The sequence below is a fragment of the Euprymna scolopes genome, chromosome 25 (assembly GCF_053919585.1).
Source record: "Euprymna scolopes isolate OS-2025 chromosome 25, ASM5391958v1, whole genome shotgun sequence".
Classification (NCBI taxonomy): Eukaryota; Metazoa; Mollusca; class Cephalopoda; order Sepiida; family Sepiolidae; genus Euprymna; species Euprymna scolopes.
This window is the reverse complement of record NC_136506.1, coordinates 107,962,287-107,982,673: the sequence shown is the minus strand read 5'-3', so window position 1 is coordinate 107,982,673 and position 20,387 is coordinate 107,962,287. Positions and strand designations below refer to the sequence as shown.

The following is a 20,387-nucleotide window of genomic DNA, read 5'->3' as shown; positions in this document are numbered from 1 at the left end:
AATAGTGGTTTCACGTTAAATTGCGTTGGTTTGAAAGGTCAGTAATTTACACAAGCACTGTTAAATAGTTACTTTTCGTAGACTTTAGTCGTTTTTTGGTTTGTTTGCTGCTGCTGCTGCTGCTGCTGTTGCTATTATTATTGTTGTTGCTGTTGTTAGAAACAGAATTGAATTCAATATGAAAAAAACTACCACTGACTCAAGCAAAAATGCCAATATGTACTTTGAAATGGACTCGGATACGAAGCTTTAACACTAATCTATCGTTAACGCGATATAAGCACATTTCGTTGGTTCCAGGTTAGAGTATGTAGATGAGTGATTGGTTTACTATATACCGTCGTGAACTATAGAATCAGATCTATTCTTATTTACGCACTAATAGTGTTGAAAAAGTATTAACTCACAATTTCCGCCTCCAATTATGCTTAAAATAGCAGCATTGTTTACAGTGGTTATCAAATAACCCATACAAGTGTTAATAGTCAATATAACACATACGCAAAGCAAACATACAAGCCTACAATGCGAAATCCATGCAGCTGTAGCCAATTTCTAACCCGGAAGTTCATACATGTTTTTCTTTTTTATAAATGACTCTAAGTCTAGCCTGATATCTGGTAGCAAGGTTGTAGAATAAGCCATGACATTCGATCTTAACAGAAAATGGAGAACGTAAAATAAACAGAAAATAAAAAAAAACGTGTAATTTATAGCAATTGTAGTAAATTTCTCTACTGACTCTCATACTTTTAATCTGTGAAAATCGTTTGTACAATTTGTTATCTCAGAATTTTATATCGTCTGTCTTATCGCCACATGAAAATAACTTACTGGCCGAAAGTATCGCTTAATTTAGCTAAACTTGGCTTGCAATTTGGACTTAATGTTGCTGGAAGGATCAGTACTTGTACTATATTTTTAGCGCGAAGTTAACCGAAGTTAATCCATTATCTCGATTGCCATCGCAATAAAATTCTGAAATAAAAAAAAATATTTTATAACTATCTCCACACGTTAAAAAGTATACAGGTCGGCAGTGTTTGATATAAATTATTTGTTGTTTTAATTTTTTGCATTTTTACCAGGAAAATATATTGATTGTCCAGCAATTTTATTCACATTTATTTAGCATCCTTTCATGCAGCGAAGTCACAACTCTGTATTGATTAATATTTCATTAAAACATATTCAAATTTTGGTTTCTTTAAGAAAATATATTTATTAGCGACTTTAAAAATGTATTATTTATTACTATAATAAAGTTGCTTAATTTTACTGGCAATGCCAAAATGATCGTTGAGATAATTTACAGGGATAAAAGTTTGAAATTGTATATGCTCTTTCCATAAGTAGAAAATCAATCTGAATATAAAATTAGAATCGAACATTCGAAATCTTTATATCATTTTTTTTTTTACATTTCTTTATAGTTGTTAAAGCGCTAATCTGTTTTGTGCTGTAAATACCAATATGCTGCAGCTGCCACGGCAATCATTGCCAGCGAGAAGCCAGAGGCTCGCAGAAAACCAGGAACGGAAGGCATGTGTCGCTCAAAGAATGTTTCCTTAAACGGTCTGGGCTTCACTTCCTGAAAAAGATAAAGAAAACAAACCATAAACTATAATACATCAAAAAAAAAAAGAGAAAGATAAACAAACCATAAACTATAATACATCAAGTACGTAAGTTGTCGCCCTTGAAGTAGAAAGCACTAAAAAAAACTTTCTACTTTCTTCTAAGGGCGCTTCGTTTCTTTGGTTGTTGATTAAATAAAATTCTGTTGTTATAATTTCGGGAATGAATTTCGGCGAAGGTTCAAAAGAGAGTCGCCAGCCTAATAGGTCCTGAACTATCAAATAAACTCCAACCTCTGTCCCATCACCGAAACGTAGCATCCTTTTGCCTGTTTTACAAATATTTCAATAGCAAGTGCTCTGACGAACTCCGGGCACTAATACTCCCTGGACGACAATATCACCGACAAACTCGACAAGCAGCAAAATCCTACCCCTACACTGTAGATATCCTTAGATGCCGTAAAGCCTTCTATTCAAATAACCTTTTCCCTCAAGCTGTTACACTTTGGAAATCCCTCCCGGGCCCCTGCTGCTTCCCTAACTGTACTGACATGCAGAAGTTGAAGTTTAATGTGAAGAGATATCTCGCTGCCCAACTCCCTAAATAGTATCCCTGCAAATCTACTCTCAAATAGTAACCCTTCACGACTAAGTGGCCCTGTGTCTTGTTTGGGGTGAAACGTCTGTATAAAAAAAGAATTAGTATGAGCTTCGGTGACGGTTACATATATCCATGTCAAGATAACCTGGCATCGGAAAGAAAATAGACCCAGTGCAGCTAGCGTGATTGAAGCGAAAGTTCAAAACTTACATCCCTGGACTAAAAAAGATAGAAATGCAGGTGTGGAATCACATGACATCGAGATTACGTCGCGTATTCGGGACACAGACAGTTTCAATGCAGTTCAAGTCAGAGAGCGGCAAGACGTGTCCGACAATGTAGAATATTGCCTCGAGACTCTGTCCGTGCGTTGACCATTTTAAGAAAGTAAGAACAAAACAAGTTCAGAAGTAATCAGAATTAGACTGGTCTCTTCTCTCGTAAACAACCCTTCTCTAAATAAAACTTTTAAAGCTACCGAGTCTCCATTTTGTTCCATGCGTGAGGACATTCGTTGAGTTAAACAGAAGATCACAACAACAGGTGAGTCGCGGATGTTTCCATTCAAACAGTCATGTCAAATCATTACGAGATAGCAGAAGACGACGCGAAGAAAGAACATAGAAATATACAATACTGTGAGGTATTTATTTTTATTCGATGCTATTCCCGTTGTCCTTAACCGCCCTTATGGGTAATGAAATTTCGGCACTTATCCAGTTTTATCACAATATTAACAAATGCTTATAAAAAGAAAATAAACAAAATGGCAAAATATCATTATGTACTTACGTATTACTTTTTAAAAAGACAATGCACCAAACATTACGCAAATTCATTAGATATTTCTAAAACAAGAAAAAACACATTTTAACAGCGAAATATCTTGTCCGCTATTTTCTGCTTATATTAAGATCAACAGCCAGGGGACATAATTCAACACACAACCATCATAATAACACCTGCTAAAAATCGTTTTCCGATCAAATTTTATTTTATAAAAACAAAAATACTGGATTAACATTTTTTTAATCTAACAGGTACCTACATAATAACGTTTCTGTGTGATTATAATATTTTAATATTGAAATAAAACTGGATCACTATCGAGATTTCCTCTTATGATACAGCACTCTCCCTCGACACTAGCGCACAAGTACATGTATTTGGTGACTTTAATGTCCACCACAAAAACTGGCTTGGATTCTCTAATTACGCAGATGCAGCGGGCAGCAGAACACATTGCTTCTCTATATCTCACTCCCTATCACAAATGGTTACGTTCCCAACCCGTTTCCCTGACCAGCAAGAACAATACGCATCACTTCTAGATCTGTTTTTGACCACAGTTCCTGATGATTGTATAACGAATGCCGACAGCACACTTGGGGACGCTAATCATGCAGCGATAATGGTTGGTATCGCCCGAAACTCTAGAGCCAAAACTGAAGAGCCAGTGCTCAAAACAACGTGATATTATAAAAAGGCTGACTGGGAAGCCATCAGAGATCTTATCAGAGATGCCACATGGGAAAATATTTTTTCTTTTCCTGCTGAACAGTGCGCAAATGAGACCACTGAATGGTTCAAAACTGCAATAGAAGCACATGTCCCCATGCGGAAATTTTATAGCAAGCCCCACTCTCCTCAATGGTTTACTTCGACTTGCGCAACTGCCATTGCTCAAAGGCAGCATGCATACCTCAGACTTAACCGACATAAGTCCAGTTCAAACAGACAGGAGTATATAGAAGCTAGAAATAACGTTAAGAAAAAAATAGCGATAGCTAAAATAGAATTTACTGAAACCACTAAAAAACGCATCGAAGCACAAAAACTAGGAACTCGTGACTTCTGGAAAATCTACAACAGTGTAGTAAATAATGGGAAATCAACAATTCTCCCACTAACCAACAATCACGAGATTGTTTGCTCAGCAACCGAGAAGACTAACATGCTTGCAAGTCGGTTTGCCTCAAGCTCCACACTGGACCCTCTCAACCACTCCCTACCTGACTTTCCTATGCGGACAGACGCCACGCTAGACGATCTGAAAATCATCCCTGTTCAGGTGCATGTTATCATAAAGAACCTTGACACTTCAAAGGCATGTGGACCCGATCTCATCCCAGCTGTGCTATTAAAAAAGTGCTCAGCCGAAGTAGCTCCAGTTCTCTCCAAACTATACAACAAATGCCTTAATGAATCTTGGTTTCCGGGCTGTTGGAAAACTGCTTTTGTGGTACCAGTATTCAAGAATTCTGGAGAAAGAACGGACCCATTAAATTATCGCCCAATGGGGACAAAAATGGATGGTCACATTCAATGTTGCCAAGACTAAACTGGTTTCCTTCAATAATTAAAAGAAACTTTCTCTACCACCAATAGCAATGGCCAACGACACTTTATCTGAGAGTACATCTTTCAAACTCCTTGGCTTAACGTTCACAGGAAACATGAGTTGGAACAATTACATTGAAAGCATTGTCAGGGCCGCTGCGAAGAAGGTAGGCTCTCTCTACCGTGCTAGAAAATTACTAACACCCGAAAGTATCCTGTACCTCTATAAGGCCACCATTCGCCCATGTATGGAGTATTGCTGTCACATTTGGGCTGGTACATCTGCTACTAGTCTCTCGCTCCTAGACAAGGTTAAAAAAAAAGAGTCGTTAATCTGATAGGCCCTGAACTGGCATCTAAGCTTCAGCCTCTGTCCCATCGACGAAATGTAGCATCCCTCTGTCTGTTCTACAAGTATTTTAATGGAGAATGCTCTGACGAACTGCAGATACTTGTGCCCCCACGACGTAAACATCCTCGACAAACCCGACAGGAAGCTAAATCTGATCCCCACACACTAGAGATCCCTAGATGTAAAAGATCTTTCTACTCCAGTAGTTTCTTCCCCAGAACCGCTAGACTTTGGAATTCCATTCCATGTCCCTGCTTCCCCAACTGTACTGACGTGCAGAAGTTCAAGTGTAACCTTGCTGCCCAAATCCCTACATAGTACCCCAGTAGATGTTACCCCTGATTGTAGCCCCCTACACCAAAGTGGCAATATGCCTTGTTTGAGGTGAAAATGTAATAAAAAAAATCCTTATTCATTTGATAATAGATTCATCTCCTTAATTCTGATACTCGGCTAGCTTTTGACCTTGATACATAGTGACTCATTAGTTGTTTTGTGTTCAAGTTAATTGTTTCGTGCGTTATTTAAAGTGGATTGTAATTGTAATAGCCTAACAATCCCTCTAACTCTCAAATTGCTGTATAATCGAGAACTACCTACACTTTAGTCATGGCGCCATGTTTTAACTTCGAACTTAGCGTCTATGCCCTACACTGATGAAGAGACTTGATGCCATTAAAAATGCATATCGTCGCAGAAACGATCGTACATGAAACTATTATGTTGAAAATTTGTGAACGTATTAATTATTATGTTATAAATATTTTTACTATCTATCTATCTGTCTGTCTCTCTCTCTCTCTCTCTCTCTCTCTCTCTATCTCTCTCCCTCACTACACACACACACACATACACACACACACACACACACACACACATATATATATATATATATATATATATATATATATATATATATATATATATATATATATATATATGGGAGTGGAGCTACCAACACTAAGTTTGAATGTTTACAATACATTTCGAGCTGTTTTTACACCCTTATCCGGTATTTTGTTATAAAAGATAGGTTCGGAAAATAAACGTCTTTCTCACTAAGTGAAATGTGATTTTCAATTGAAGTGTGGCCGCCTACCGTTTGAATGGGTTGGGTTCGGGTTGAGTTAATTCCATAGAAATTAGGGTTGTAGATGCGTTAGTGATTTATATTTTTTATCTTTTTATTTTTTATCATTCTTCTTGCTTTTGTGGGGGAAGTAAGTGTGTGTGTGTGGGGGGGGGTAAATGTATGCCCATGTTTTTTTCCGCGGTTGCGTTGTTTCATGTGTATATGTGTGCGTTTGCGCATGCGTGTGAGAGTGCGCGTGTGTATGAAGGGAGCGTCTGTGTGTGTGTGTGTGTGTGTGTGTGTGTGTGTGTGTGTGTGTGTGTGTGTGTGTGCTTTAACCCACATCCATCTATGCATACATCGTTAATTATTACTAGTTCTTTCAACTATTATTTTATTCATACATTTTCCAAGTAATTGAATATTAATTTAACTATCCCTTGTTGAAACGTTGTCTGGCACCTGTTTTTTTTTTTTGGGGGGGGGGCAAGAAATCCGTTTTTATTTCATTTGGATTTTTAAATTTGAATTCATTTCTATTTTTAGTCTGTTAAGACATCCATAATATTTCTTATCGAAAACAGTTATAATTTAATAACTAATTATTAATATTTTAATCGTTGTTATATTTTTCGGGATTAATTTAATATATTCTGTATTATTTTTCGTTAATCATTCTAATTACTATCTTTGTGTGTTCTATGCTATTAAATATATATTTTTTTATTTATCTTACACGGTATTGATTAAGAAACACTTGTTGATAATAAAAAAGAGACGTTTCCGTGAATAAAGATAAAATAAAATGAAATAAAACAAAAAGAATATAAATTATTTCGTTAACGCTTTTAGTCTAGTAGCTAGGTTTGACTGATATTGTGTAATGTGTTACATTAGAAGCAAATGAAAAGTTTAAGTGTGTGGTGGGTGCACGCACGCGCTTCAACGTGCCTGTTCTGACTTGTTTGTGGAGATATAAATATTCATGTGTGCATTAATGCGTTTTGTATCTTGTTTCTTTACCTGCTATTATTAAGCTTTATTCAATACGGGAGTGAATTCGATTATTTTTTTCTTGTGTCTGTAAGTAAAACTAATAATCGGTTTGAAAATTTGGCAGAATTCTGGAGCTATTTTCACTGCATACACGTACGTGTTACAAAACATATAGGAGTCTGTTTTTTATGATTTTTTTTTTTTTTTGTACACAGTGATCACCACTTATCAAGGCCCGGAAGCCACTCAGGGATAAGGGTTATTGCAAGTACATTACGTTAGTGAGGAGATTTGATGAAGTGTTTACTTAAGGGGGCGGTTCATTAGGAATTTGTTAACATTAGACTTGAAGACATCCAAGTTGTAGTCCGGAGGGAAGCAGGCAAACGGAACAGAGTTCCACAGGCGTGCAGTTCTAAGAAAGAAGCTTTGTTCATGAAATCCGCGTTTTGATTTAGGCACAGATATAGAGTGGGGGAAATTTTTCACAGTGGATTCAGCTAGACGGGTGTTTTTTATGAAAGATTGGCGAGGGGGGACCAGGGATTGGAGTTCAGACGAGCACCTTTAAATTACTTCTATTTAAGCCCACTCTATTGTTGAGGTTTTTAGTGGCGCTTATATAGGATTTGTCGCATGTTCTGCCTTTTAGTGCATGCATTACATTTCTAGAGGTGAAGTCTGGGTCTTTTTTATTTTGAATGTACGTGTTTCCCTTATTATTATGTCACAAGCTCCACATCCCTGTTTGTTGTATTTTGTAACCCCTTGTGTTGTATGTTGATTGAGTTTGGATGAGATTAGAATGTGTTTAAGGGTTTTGGGTTGGCTTTTGCTTTTTATTTCTGTTGCTTTAGTATGTTGCTTAGTTTGGCGTTTTGATTGAGTAGGACAAGTTTTTTTGCTTTTTTGTTTCTTTTATCTCTGTAAACAGCTCTAATTTGCTTGCATTGTATGTAGAGACGTATTCTAGAATTTGTTCTTTGATCCGATTTGGAGGTTTCTTATTTGATCTACCTTTACGTATTAGGTGTGATGAGTATCCAATTTGCAGTTCATTTAGTCGGATCGTTTGAAAGGTGTTTATCTGTGACTATGGTGCAGATTCTGCGTGCTGGGAGTAGGGTATGGATTTAAGACATCTTTTGAGGTGATGGCTTTTAAAGTAGAGATGTTGTTGGGTGTCTTTGGACTAAGACAAATAATCTTTAGGAGAAGAAAATACTTATCACAGTTAATATACAAAGGTATCAAACTGGCAGTAAAAATACTAAGAAATCTTCAAAAACGGAAAAAGTAACAATGTAATTATGGTAAGCATAAAATGTTTTCACAAACTACATTGTAGAACAATGTGTTAATGAAAGAGGTGTGCCCTCGTGCTCATGGGCCATTCACCATATCTTATAAAATAACTTACATGCTAAGTTTGGATTTAAAATGATAGTATTCCAGTCAATAATTAAGTCTCAAGGATAAACAGGGAATTCCTGTCCTTCTTAGATAAGAGACATATCAAGGTTGTCCTCGGCGGTCGTACATCTAAACAATATGATATAAATGCGAGAGTGCCTCAAGGGTCTATCCTTGGACCTCTATTATTCCTAATATTCATTAATGATCTCCCCGACAAAATTGCCTCTGAGATGGGTATATATGCTGATGACACCACACTCTATAAAAGGCATGACAGGAAAACAAATGTAACACATACCACCAATAGCAATGGCCAACGACACTTTATCTGAGAGTACATCTTTCAAACTGCTTGGCCTAACGTTTACAGGAAACATGAGTTGGAACAATTACATTGAAAGCGTTGCCAGGGCCGCTGCGAAGAAGGTAGGCTCTCTCTACTGTGCTAGAAAATTACTAACACCCGAAAGTATCCTGTACCTCTATAAGACCACCATTCGCCCATGTATGGAGTATTGCTATCACATTTGGGCTGGTACATCTGCTACCAGTCTCTCGCTCCTAGACAAGGTTCAAAAGAAAGTCACCAATCTGATAGACCATGAACTGGCATCTAAGCTCCAGCCTCTGTCCCATCGACGAAATATAGCATCCCTCTGCCTGTTTTATAAGTATTTTAATGGTGAATGCTCTAGCGATCTGCAGATACTTGTGCCCCCACGACGTAAACATCCTCGACAAACCCGACAGGAAGCTAAATCTGACCCCCACACAGTAGAGATCCCTAGATGCAAAAGATCTTTCTACTCCAGTAGTTTCTTCCCCAGAACCGCTAGACTCTGGAATTCCATTCCAGGTCCCTACTTCCCCAAATGTACTGACATGCAGAAGTTCAAGTGTAACGTGAACCGACATCTTGCTGCCCACTCCCTACAAAGTACCCCTGTAGCTTATGTCCCTGATAGTAGCCCCTACATCAAGTGGCAATGTGCCTTGTTTGGGGTGATAATGTAATAAAAAAATATGTTTGTGCGTATACGTATTTATTTATATATACATATATATGAACATAATTATGATACTAGCGTTCTGCATATTATTAAGTATTATTGTAAAAATTGTCTGAAAGTTTGAAATTATGCATAGGCGACATTTTTGTGTCGTTTATAAGCTTGTGCTTGTGTGCGTGCGGGTGAGTGGGTGTACAGCTGTCTGAATGCGTATGTTAGACCCTAAACGTAATCAATAAAAACAAATTTGCATTTTAGTTTTCATAATGTGTCCGAAGATTCCGATTCGCATTTGTGAGCTCCCTTTTATGATAGTTGAAATGAAATCAGAATAAATTTAGAATTTTAAATATTTCACCTTAAAAGGAATTAAAAAAACAATCTAAAATATTATATAGTAAAAATAATGGATGCTTATTTTTTTATAATTAGCAGTAGTTGCTAACCAGCGTAGCTCGGTACAAGCGTGCCCCCCTAAAAAAGTTCAAGCATGTTTGTTGCTGTTGTTGTTGTTGTCGTCGTCGTTGCTGCTGCTGCTGCTGCTGCTGCTGCTGCTGCTGCTTTTGCTGCCCAACCCCTAACCTCCTCATGTTACGAACGACTTTCGGAATAGACACCTCCAACTCCTCATGGTAAGAATGGCTATCGGAATGTCAGAAACGGGTGAAGAGAGTATTGATCAACCCCCAGCCGTAAAAAAAATTTTAAATAGCAGCGAGGGGGAAAAGAAAAAAATTGACGTAGTAGGCATGCTGTGTGGAGAGGGAAAAAAAAGAAAAAACATCCATTTAGTCGTTGAAGCTGTGTTAATATTGACTTGTTGATTACCGGCCTCCGCGCTTTAAAATAGTTATAAGGAAGTAGAAATTGTATTTAAGAACTAAAACATGTAATCCTATCCTAATGAAATGAAACGAAACTTCTTCCGTGTATTTATCTTTGATTATTTGTTTTATTAATTACTGCAATAATTTCACTTATCACCGTAATCCCCCCAAAAGTAAAAACCCAAATAAAAATAAACCCAAAAAACACATAAAAAGAAAACACACGAAAACTAAATAAGGATTTTTCGTTTCATTTTGATAAAAAAAAGGAAATGTAGAACGTAAAAAAGCACATAAATTAACCTTTTTCAATGTTAAAACTTTCGTCCCGCCCCCCAAAGAAAAACGTTACATTGACGTGAACCTGAAACTCTTATATTTGGACTCTGCTCCTTTATCGACTGGTCAACAGTTACGAAATTGAAATAGCGTCGTGTTTTCTTACTATTTTAACTACATCAAGAAAGCGCGTGAGCCGCGCATGTGACTCTTGTAGAATTCACTGTGTTTTTAAAAACGAAAAAGAAAACACGTTTTATAGATTCATAAATATGGAACCTCACCCCCACCCTCCAAAATAAAGAAACGAAAAATACAAGAAGTGTGGATTTTATATTTTGTTTATTAAGTATTTTTGAAAGTTTTCTACTTAGTTAAAATGTAATTGAGTTAAATATAGAGCGGTAAAACTTTAATTTCCATTTTAAATTTAGCATAATGATGTATTTCGATAAACAGCGGAAAGTCTTTGTTATTTTTCGTATAATCTTTTCTGTCTTTATAACTTAGTTTCTTTTTATAATCATTGTCGTGTTCGTCTCTTAACTTATTCTTCTAGTCATCAGTGTCTTCATCATTTATTTTGTCTTTGTCGTCATAACCCTCTTCTGACACATTCTTATGACCATCGCCATCATCGTCATCGTCGTCTTCATTGTTTAATTTATTTTTATAAGCATGGCCTTCCACGTAGTCTAGCTTAACTTTATATTTCTCGTCAACGTCGTTTACTCTATTTTCATCAGCAGCACCAGATTTATCATCGTGCACGTCATCACTATCGTCATCGTCTCTTTCATCATTTGGTTTGCTCCTATAACCACCAACGTCATCGTCGTTGCCATTATCAGCGTTCGTCTTATCTCTATGACCGTAACAACTGCCTTCATTAAACTTATTATCATCATTATCGGCTCCGTCATCGTCGTCATTATCACTCAACCCGTTTTGTCAACATCATCGCCGATGCACATATTCTTGTGAACGTCATTTGTTTCACCAATCTTCTTTCCATCACGGAAGAGTTTAGCCTTGCTGGCTTTCTTAATATCACTCGATTTGCTTTCGTGTACATCATCACCGATACGTATAGTTTTATTAACGTTATTCATTTCATCAATTTTACCTCTTTCCATTACGGGAAAGTTTACCCTGGCTGACTTTCTTCATAAACGTCTCCCTCTCATATACTCTCTTATTATTCCCGGTAGGAATTGCAGCATTTTCACCAGTAGTAGTAGTAGTAGTAGTAGTAGTAGTAGTAGTAATAGCAAGATTACTTTCTCGTACCTTTTCCGTGCTACCTGAATGAATTTCTTTTCTTTCATCTGAGTCAAACTTTTTATCTTTATGCTCAGTATTGTCGTCATAGCGCACATTTTGAGGTTTTCTGTCCTCAATAATCTTTATCGTATCGTTTTTACCAATATCAAAACTTTCATCGCTATCTCGAGCAGCTAAATTATCAACACATTCCGTCGGTTCCTTCACCTAAATCTCGTCATTTTTCGGCTCAACAATAAGCGCCATTGCATCCTGCTCCTCACTTCGCACTCGCAGCCAATTCTCGCGAAACGATATCTTTCCTGATATGTTCGTCTGTCTCCACACATGGAGATTCCACGTCTGTATTGACTGGCGCCTCCATACGGCCTTGGTCGGTTAAATTTTTACACACATCCACAATCGTCAAGCGTACTGCGAAATTTTTAGTATGCCCAGTATACAGTTTACTACTACACTACACGGAGTGTCTGCCTCCACTTTGGCATCCATGCCTGTTTGTATTTCGAGCTGAATAAACATGTTACATTGAATAAAAACGCTAAAAATTATCCAGTTAGGTAAAAAAGTAACTTATCTTGCATTTGATAACATTTATTTGTTATATATTTGTTTTTTGACAACTTTTCAAATCTATGTGTATAGTAATACAAACCCCAATGGTTACACTGCCTGTTGAACACATTAGCACGAGACTGCGTCCTTGTGATTATAAGTCCAATATCAACAAATTTATAAACCGCTTCATAAGTATTCAAACTCAGTTCATACATTTAGTCAATATTATTACTCCCATAATGTTCCTCATCTTTATGCTGATAATCATTCCGTGTCCTCGAATAGCTATTAGCCTTGATAAGTGGTGAGCCAAATGTAAGAAAAACAATTGGATATTTGCTTCAGAGATATAGGAATCATCTAAGTGGGAAGTTATGCAACAAGATTATTATATTATTAACACATTACAAATAAATTTCTGCATTATTGGACAGCTGGAAAAATAGGGAGAAGAGAGGAAATCCTAAAGGAAAGTAGTCCGAGAAAAGAAGTTATTAGAGTAAAACTTTCCAACACTTAGGAAAATCTACAGGGAAGAGGTATGATTTTGCTGCTAGTCTGGTTAGTTGGAGTATTTAAGTTGAGCAGAATTACAAGTGCTGTAAGTTCTTTGGGGCACAGTCTGTGGATATACTTATAAAACAAGCACATAGATTCAACATTGCAGCGATGAGATAGAGACTAGAGCCGAAGGATTTCTCTCTGCATGAAAGCCAACAGAGTCTAAGTCATTGTTAAGATTCCTTTTTCCCTATTGGCTGAAGTATGACTTTAGTTCTGTTGCATGGCTTTCATCCTACATGGCTTTGACTTCTCTCTTTGAGAAGGGGATAGTTTATTGCTAATTCTCTGAAGCTCATCTGCCGGGGAATCTCGACAGAATTGTTCAGGCATTTTGCAAGACAGAATACCCTTTCTCTAGAGCGCTGGCTCTTCAATCTCACTTTCCTTATGTTACATTATCCCATAATTTCCACAAAGAATGTTTAATTATGAGTTCAAGCATAAACTCTTCAATACTTACTGGATCTTCTGGTTCATCCTGCCAAATTTCATCTTTCCCTATTTTGCCCATCTTATGAAGAATCTGCAAATAATAAAAGAAATAAATTAACTATCATGAAAAATGTCGAAGCAATCATTCATCTGAGCCCCAATGCTTCTGGGATATTCAGCACTGGACAATAAAACGTATATTCATTTAAAAAAATGCTAAAAAAAATGTTAAAACAAATAAAAGGCAATAAAAACTAAAGTTAAATGTTAATTTCCTTTACATAAAAACTCAAAATGTTATTTGTATATAAATATATGCCTATACGTCTGTGTTTACTTCTTTATGTTTGCAAATAATTCTAACAAACCCCTCTTAAAAGATGGTGAATATGACATTAATAAGGATTAGGGTTCAATTTTAGCTTGTATTTTTTTAAATAAAAAAGTCTACTTACTCATTAAAACATTTTATTCATTAAAATTGTTTATCCATTAAAAACATTTTACTCATTATACCTGCTTATCCATTAAAAAAATCTATTCATTTAAATTGTTTATCAATTAAAAACATTTTATTCATTTTTATTCATCATAAACATTTTCCCATTAAAATTATCTACCGATTAAATTAGTTTAATCATTAAATTTTTTACATATTAAAAACATTTTTCTCATTAAAATATTTTATTCATTGAAATTTTTTCTCATTAAAAAACATTTTAATTATCAAAACTGTTCACTATTGAAAATATTTTAATGAATAAAATATTTTACTTGTTTAAATTGATTACTCCTAAAACTTCGCTTTTGTTTCTTCATCCTTGGTAACATGCAAAAAGTCCTACACTTTCTCCGGAAGGAATACGCTTTCCTAAATATAATTGGTATAAAATCAATAACACATGCACACACCGTAAAAACCAATGTATATTTATTTGTATGAAAATAAATATATGTGCTTGCATTCCATTATGAAATTTAGTGAGTAAAATCTGTGCTTTTAATGTCTCACGAAAGCATTTCAGATTATTAGAGGAAGTGAGAAAGCAAATAGCTGGTCAGATTTTCATCCCAGACTTTGATATGAATTCGGAAAATTTTTTTTACTCTATATTAGATAGAAAAAGAAACACCCACCCTGTGGTTTTATCGTTCTCATCATTTAGGTAATTAGCAAGTGCAAACAAAGGCGAAGCACAATTTTTTCTGTTATTTTTACTTGAGATAAAGAGTAATGGAGGTTATAATAGACAATGACACTATAAATAAACACGTATTTTGCTTTTCAGCACATATATTGAACATGTTATTTGAATGATGATTAAGAGTCATAGAAAAAAAGAATTTCATACAACCTGGGCACATATATTTTCAATATATGTGCTGCAAAGCAAAATACTTGTTTATTCATAGCTGAACATTTTGCTAATTGCATTTCATTTCCTCTGATGATAAGAGCCATTATTGAAAATCCATGGATTAAGGAAATAAAAACAATTTTATCCATATATTCCTTGTTTCAAAACATAAATTCTTAACTTAAATATATGTGTTTATATTTTGATCTACAGAATTTAACTTTAATCATTAAACTTATAAATTGCTCTATTTTTTAAATATTGAGCTTTACCTTTTTGGCTAGGATCACCCTGAAAGTATTATCTCAATGTAATATCTGACAGGATAATTCACTTGATCTCTAATCTGTGACCTATCTTATATATATATATATATATATATATATATATATATATATATATATATATATATATATATATATATATATATGAATGTATCGGTTCTCTTGAGTTTTAAAAATTCATAATATGTTTAGGAATAAACCGAGAAAGAAAATAAGATAAACTAATACGTATATCCATGGAGAGAAAGAGAGAGCGAGATATTAAAAAAAAATCGATAAAGATAAATAAAATAATGGAAGGTAGAAAAATTCAGCGATCAGTTCTCTTACTTTATAAATAATATATACATTTTTAGAGATATGGAATGAAAGATACTCATAGACAGAGATGGGAAGAAAGAAAGATATATAGAAAGCGAATGCTGAGCTCGGTAAAAAAAAATAATAGAATGCAAACAAGTGCATCGATCAACTGTTAATGACAAAATGTTCAACTTGTCGCGCCGGCCATTTCGTTCTTGTTACTGCACTGAAAGGCAAGGGTTATGAGTTCCACTTGGACAAGGGTCGTATTTATTTATTTTTCTTCTCTTTTCTTTTCAGATTTGCCAGTTATTCGTTTCACACTACAATATTAGGAATTTCTTCTTTTTTTTTTTTACTTACTTTTTTCAACGTAGTTGATGAGATTTATGACCGGTATACGCTGCTATACGGTCTCTGAAAATTATTTAAAAAAATTTTTGAGATGAGGATTTATTATTCGTTTTATTCGCAATTTTTTTACTACTCTTCTCATCTTGAGTGTTATTTTCGCAACGTTTTGGTCAAGGTAATCTCTGATCTATCTTGTCACACTTGTGAATCTTTCTGCCAAACTCGAAAATCTGCACGAAATTTCAAACACAAATTTTTTAGTTAATTCAAACGACCTGTGGTATAGTGAATAGATTACTTGGTTAAATTCAATTGTAAAATTTACATTTTTCTGAAGGGTGAAGGTTCAATCCTCAATGTGCGCAACTGAAAATACGATTGCAAATTACTTAGGATTTCTTTCCAAATCATGGTTGAGGGAACGAGATCATGCTACCCCGAATTTCGTTCAAAACTTCGTGCAAATTCCCAAATTCAATAGAAAGATTTCTGAGTTTGACAAGATACACCTGAAGAAGGTCGGAGGTTACATCAACGGAAACATTGTGAAAATGACACTCGAGAATAGTAGTCCAAAGAATCCAAATAATATGAATAAACAATCCTCATCTCAAAATTTTAGAAACGTAAGCAATGTGGTTTCCATTATGCAAGATCTACTGCTGCTTTACTGACTGTAATTTCATATAGAATCAGTGAAGCTATCGACAGACTATCTTCTCTGAAGCAATAGCTTTTGACATATTGAAAGCATTTAATAGGGTTTGCATAAAATTCTACTTCACAAGATTACATAATGTTTAGAATTGTCTTCTCAACTATCGAATTCTTTCTCTTTGAGGGGTCTATACCAGTAGTCGTGGATCAGCAGAAGCGCGAAGCTCAAAGAACTCAAGGATCCATCCTAGGCCTAACTCTCTTCCTCATCTTCATCAATGATCTTCCAAATTAGATCTTACGTCATTCCTCGACATATATGCAGACGATTCTACCATCTATGACAACACTTCAAAGGCCCACAACAACTAATATCTCTTTGAGTAACTCTCTTCCTCTGGTGCAATGGGAAAAAGGTGGCCAGTTAATTTTAATACATCCAAAACCAAACTTATACCTTTTCATCATCAACGTTCTGATCCTCAATTTGCCACAATTGATATGAATGGCTTCCATTTCAAAGAAACACCATGTTTTGACAAGCTTCTAGGACTGACCTTCATTCCTGACCTGTAATGGAAGACTTACTCTAAATCTGTTGCCAAGGTCAGTGGAAAAATGGTTGCCTTATCCTGTCGCTCCAGAAAGCATCTTACTCCCAACGCAATCCGCAATCCTCTACATGTATACGTCCTAAAATGGAATAGTGTTACCATATTTGAGAAGGAGCTGCTCAAAGCACATATCCTGCCTTGACAGAATTCAAAACTTGCTTCAAAACCTAGTAGATGATGCCTTCTCCTCCCTGAAACCTATTTCTCACAGAAGAGATGCTGCGACTCTGTCTCTGGTCTATCATTATTTTCATAGTAAGCACTCATTTAGGCTTCAATCTATAGCCCCACCCCTTGCCAAATTTTCACAAAAAGAACTTGCCTAGCTATAACCACTATCAACAATTTTCTACATCTGTGCCATAATCTATACACAAATTACATGGATAAAGCTTTTTTTTCCAAGAATTGCCTGCTTGTGGAACTCTGTGAAACTAGCCTGCTTTCTAGCTAACGACAACATGTATGTACTATTTGGATTATATTGGACTATTGTTCTCATCTCTTCAGTGTCATTTTCACAATGTTTCGGTCGATATAACCTCTGACTATCTTCAGGCCTATTTTTGGCCCCATTGCACCACATGCTAGAAAATATAACTGTACCTGAAGTAAATAACGAAAATAAATCAGCATTTTGGATCGAGGCTCTATCTTGTGAACAAAACATTGTAAACTAATATGGCTGACGTCTCTGATTGTTGAACCTAAAAACATAAACTTACTCCACCCGAAAGATGGTAGGCAAAGCCTGGGAGCATAGATCTTCTAAAACTTTATAGAACCAAAGTAAGTCATACCTCAACTAGCAGAGAAAAGTTATTTCAACAATGATCTAGACTCTAAAAACCCATAACTGAATTATTATTCAGATAATCTCTGACAAAACTGACAAGATCCTGCTTGTTTTACCTCCTGTTAACATTCATATCTGTGGTGATTTTAATATTCACAATGTTCAGTGTCTAGTCCACTCAAATAAGACTGGTAATGAAAAGAGCTTCCCTCACTACTGTTATATAGTGGGGTGTCATAAAGGAGATTGTATCATGAAGGGAATAGTGTCAAGAAGGAGATTCGTGTACGTGATCGTCTAGTTTCTAATCTTATTGTTCATGTCTCGTGGGTGTGTGTTTGTGTACATGCATTTCTTAACATACCTTTTCATTCATGTGTCGTCGGTTGTTCCTCTGGTGTTCATTGTCTCTTGGAGGGGAGCTGGCCTGTTGGATGAAGAATTCACTCCAAGATGATAATTAAGGTTTTATGTTTTTATTCACCTTCCAAAGGTCGACACAGAATGGAGGTGAACCTTGCTTGCTTGATGGTACACGTCAGCGTCCTCCCCAGCCCAGGGGGGGGGACAGCTGAAAAGCCGTCTGTCTTCTTCAACACCCGAAACCAAACTGCCACGAAAGAATCAGCTAACCTCATCACATGACACCACGTCATTTGGTCAGCTGACCCTTCTTCTGCAAACGTGTCCACTGTCCACGTTATTCACCTCTCTCTCTCTTTCCCTCCCTCTCCCTCTCTCTTTCTCTATTCTCTAATAGAGACACAGAGAGAGAAAATAGAAAGAGTAAGAAAGCCAGAGAGGGGGGGAGAGATGCTCTTTAACACTACTTCTTCCTTCCACCTGAACTTAATCAAATTATTGAGAAACCATACACGTACCCAATGGTGTTGGACATTTTGCAAGTGTTCTTGATCTTTTTTTTTCTGACTACTTGTCCTGAACAGTGTACTTCAACTCTCCTGTTTTCTCTGGGTTCTTTGGAAAACTCAATTGCTTTAGTTAAGCAAGAACTTTGACTTCTCTTTCCACCACAGAGTTTACTAATAATCAAGGATTAATTCGTACAGCTTAATCTCCTTAATATTTAAAATCACTCCAAACTCGATTTTTAAAGAAATGTACCGTGCATCAGGTCCGATATATCTGAGTAGCTGATCGTTGCTATTAAAAGCCTTGTTATTAGCTTTCAAAGTATTCCAGCAGAGGTCAAACGGCCAGTCATGGTACACCCTTGAATGTGCTGTCACTATTGTTAACAGAAACCATAATTTCAATTGTTTTTGAAAAAAAAATAGTTGCTTTAAAACTAAAGCCTCTTTTAAACTGACAAAACCCATTACAAAAATATTATAAAAAACGGTAGAGTCTTAGGTTTAATCCATTAAATCTAGAGTGGTTAACTAGAGGCTTTCACCCATGAGTTTTGAAGAATAACAAACAGGGTTTATCTCAATTATGATCTATGGACCATGGGTGATTTCCTTAGCATTTAATGAAGCCAAAATTTTCGTAAATAACTTTACAGTAAATTAAACTCTTTACGATCATGGCGACCTATCCCAGAATCCATCTTTATGACCGAAAACCTATGCAATATCTGGGATGTTGCCAAATTTATCAAAAACATTGATGCCAATATAATTCCGATCATAGTATTCAAGAAAGTACCATCCGAAATAGCTCCTATCCTTACAAAGCTGTCTAATCGTTGCTTAGATGAGAAATGCTTCCCATCAACATGTCAGACTTCATTGAGTTTCCTAGTATTTAAAAATACTGGCGATCTGTCCTCTTTATTTCAGTATAGACCGATGCATTATGATTAAGTTGCTAGGATGTGTAATAAACAAATAGATTACCAACAACTATGGAAAAAACAATCTGCTTTGCGAAAAGTATTACGGATTTCATCCTGCAAGATCAATAGCTGACGTGCTAGCTGTGATATTACACTAGATCACGGAATATATCTACTTTTCTAGAGCGACAGGTTTTTGTATATCAAAGGCGTTCGATAAGGTTTAGAACAAAGTTTTGTTTTACAGGCTTGTAAGCTATGGAATATTTGAAAACGTCTTTTTAATCACCAAATATATATTTTAAAAAAAACAGAAAGGAGATGTGGATAGAGAGAGTGGAAGATTGACATAGAAAGAGTGGCCTGGGCTTGGCAAAAATACAAAGACAAAAATGCATTCATCGGTTCTCTTGCATTTTTAAAAAATACATAACATGTTTAGGAAAAACTCATGTAGAAAAAAATCGATAAAAATAGAATAATATAAAGTAGAGAAGTTTATTGATCAGTTCTCTTACTTTATAAATAATATATACATTTTTAGAGATATGGAATGAAAGATACTCATAGACAGAGATGGGAAGAAAGAAAGATATATAGAAAGCGAATGCTGAGCTCGGTAAAAAAAAATAATAGAATGCAAACAAGTGCATCGATCAACTGTTAATGACAAAATGTTCAACTTGTCGCGCCGGCCATTTCGTTCTTGTTACTGCACTGAAAGGCAAGGGTTATGAGTTCCACTTGGACAAGGGTCGTATTTATTTATTTTTCTTCTCTTTTCTTTTCAGATTTGCCAGTTATTCGTTTCACACTACAATATTAAGAATTTCTTTTTTTTTTATCCAGACTTGGAGAATTATGTTATTAAATTTTTGAGATGAGGATTGATTATGCGTATTATTCGGA

The 20,387-nt window shown here is 35.7% G+C and overlaps 1 protein-coding gene across 2 annotated transcripts in view; it reads right to left on the bottom strand.

The window, feature by feature from the left end:
* Nucleotides 1-1,063: 1,063 nt before the first annotated feature.
* The window catches only part of LOC145247567 (amine oxidase [flavin-containing]-like), a 128,441-nt gene continuing 109,117 nt past the window's right edge, over nucleotides 1,064-20,387 (bottom strand). For both annotated transcript variants that reach the window (XM_080109413.1, XM_080109414.1), the window contains 2 exons: nucleotides 13,340-13,402; nucleotides 1,064-1,591 (listed from right to left, as the gene is read on the bottom strand). In XM_080109413.1, coding sequence (XP_079965539.1) covers nucleotides 1,445-1,591; nucleotides 13,340-13,402 — 210 coding nt within the window. In that variant the 3' untranslated portion in view covers nucleotides 1,064-1,444. The remainder of the gene's footprint in view (nucleotides 1,592-13,339; nucleotides 13,403-20,387) is intronic.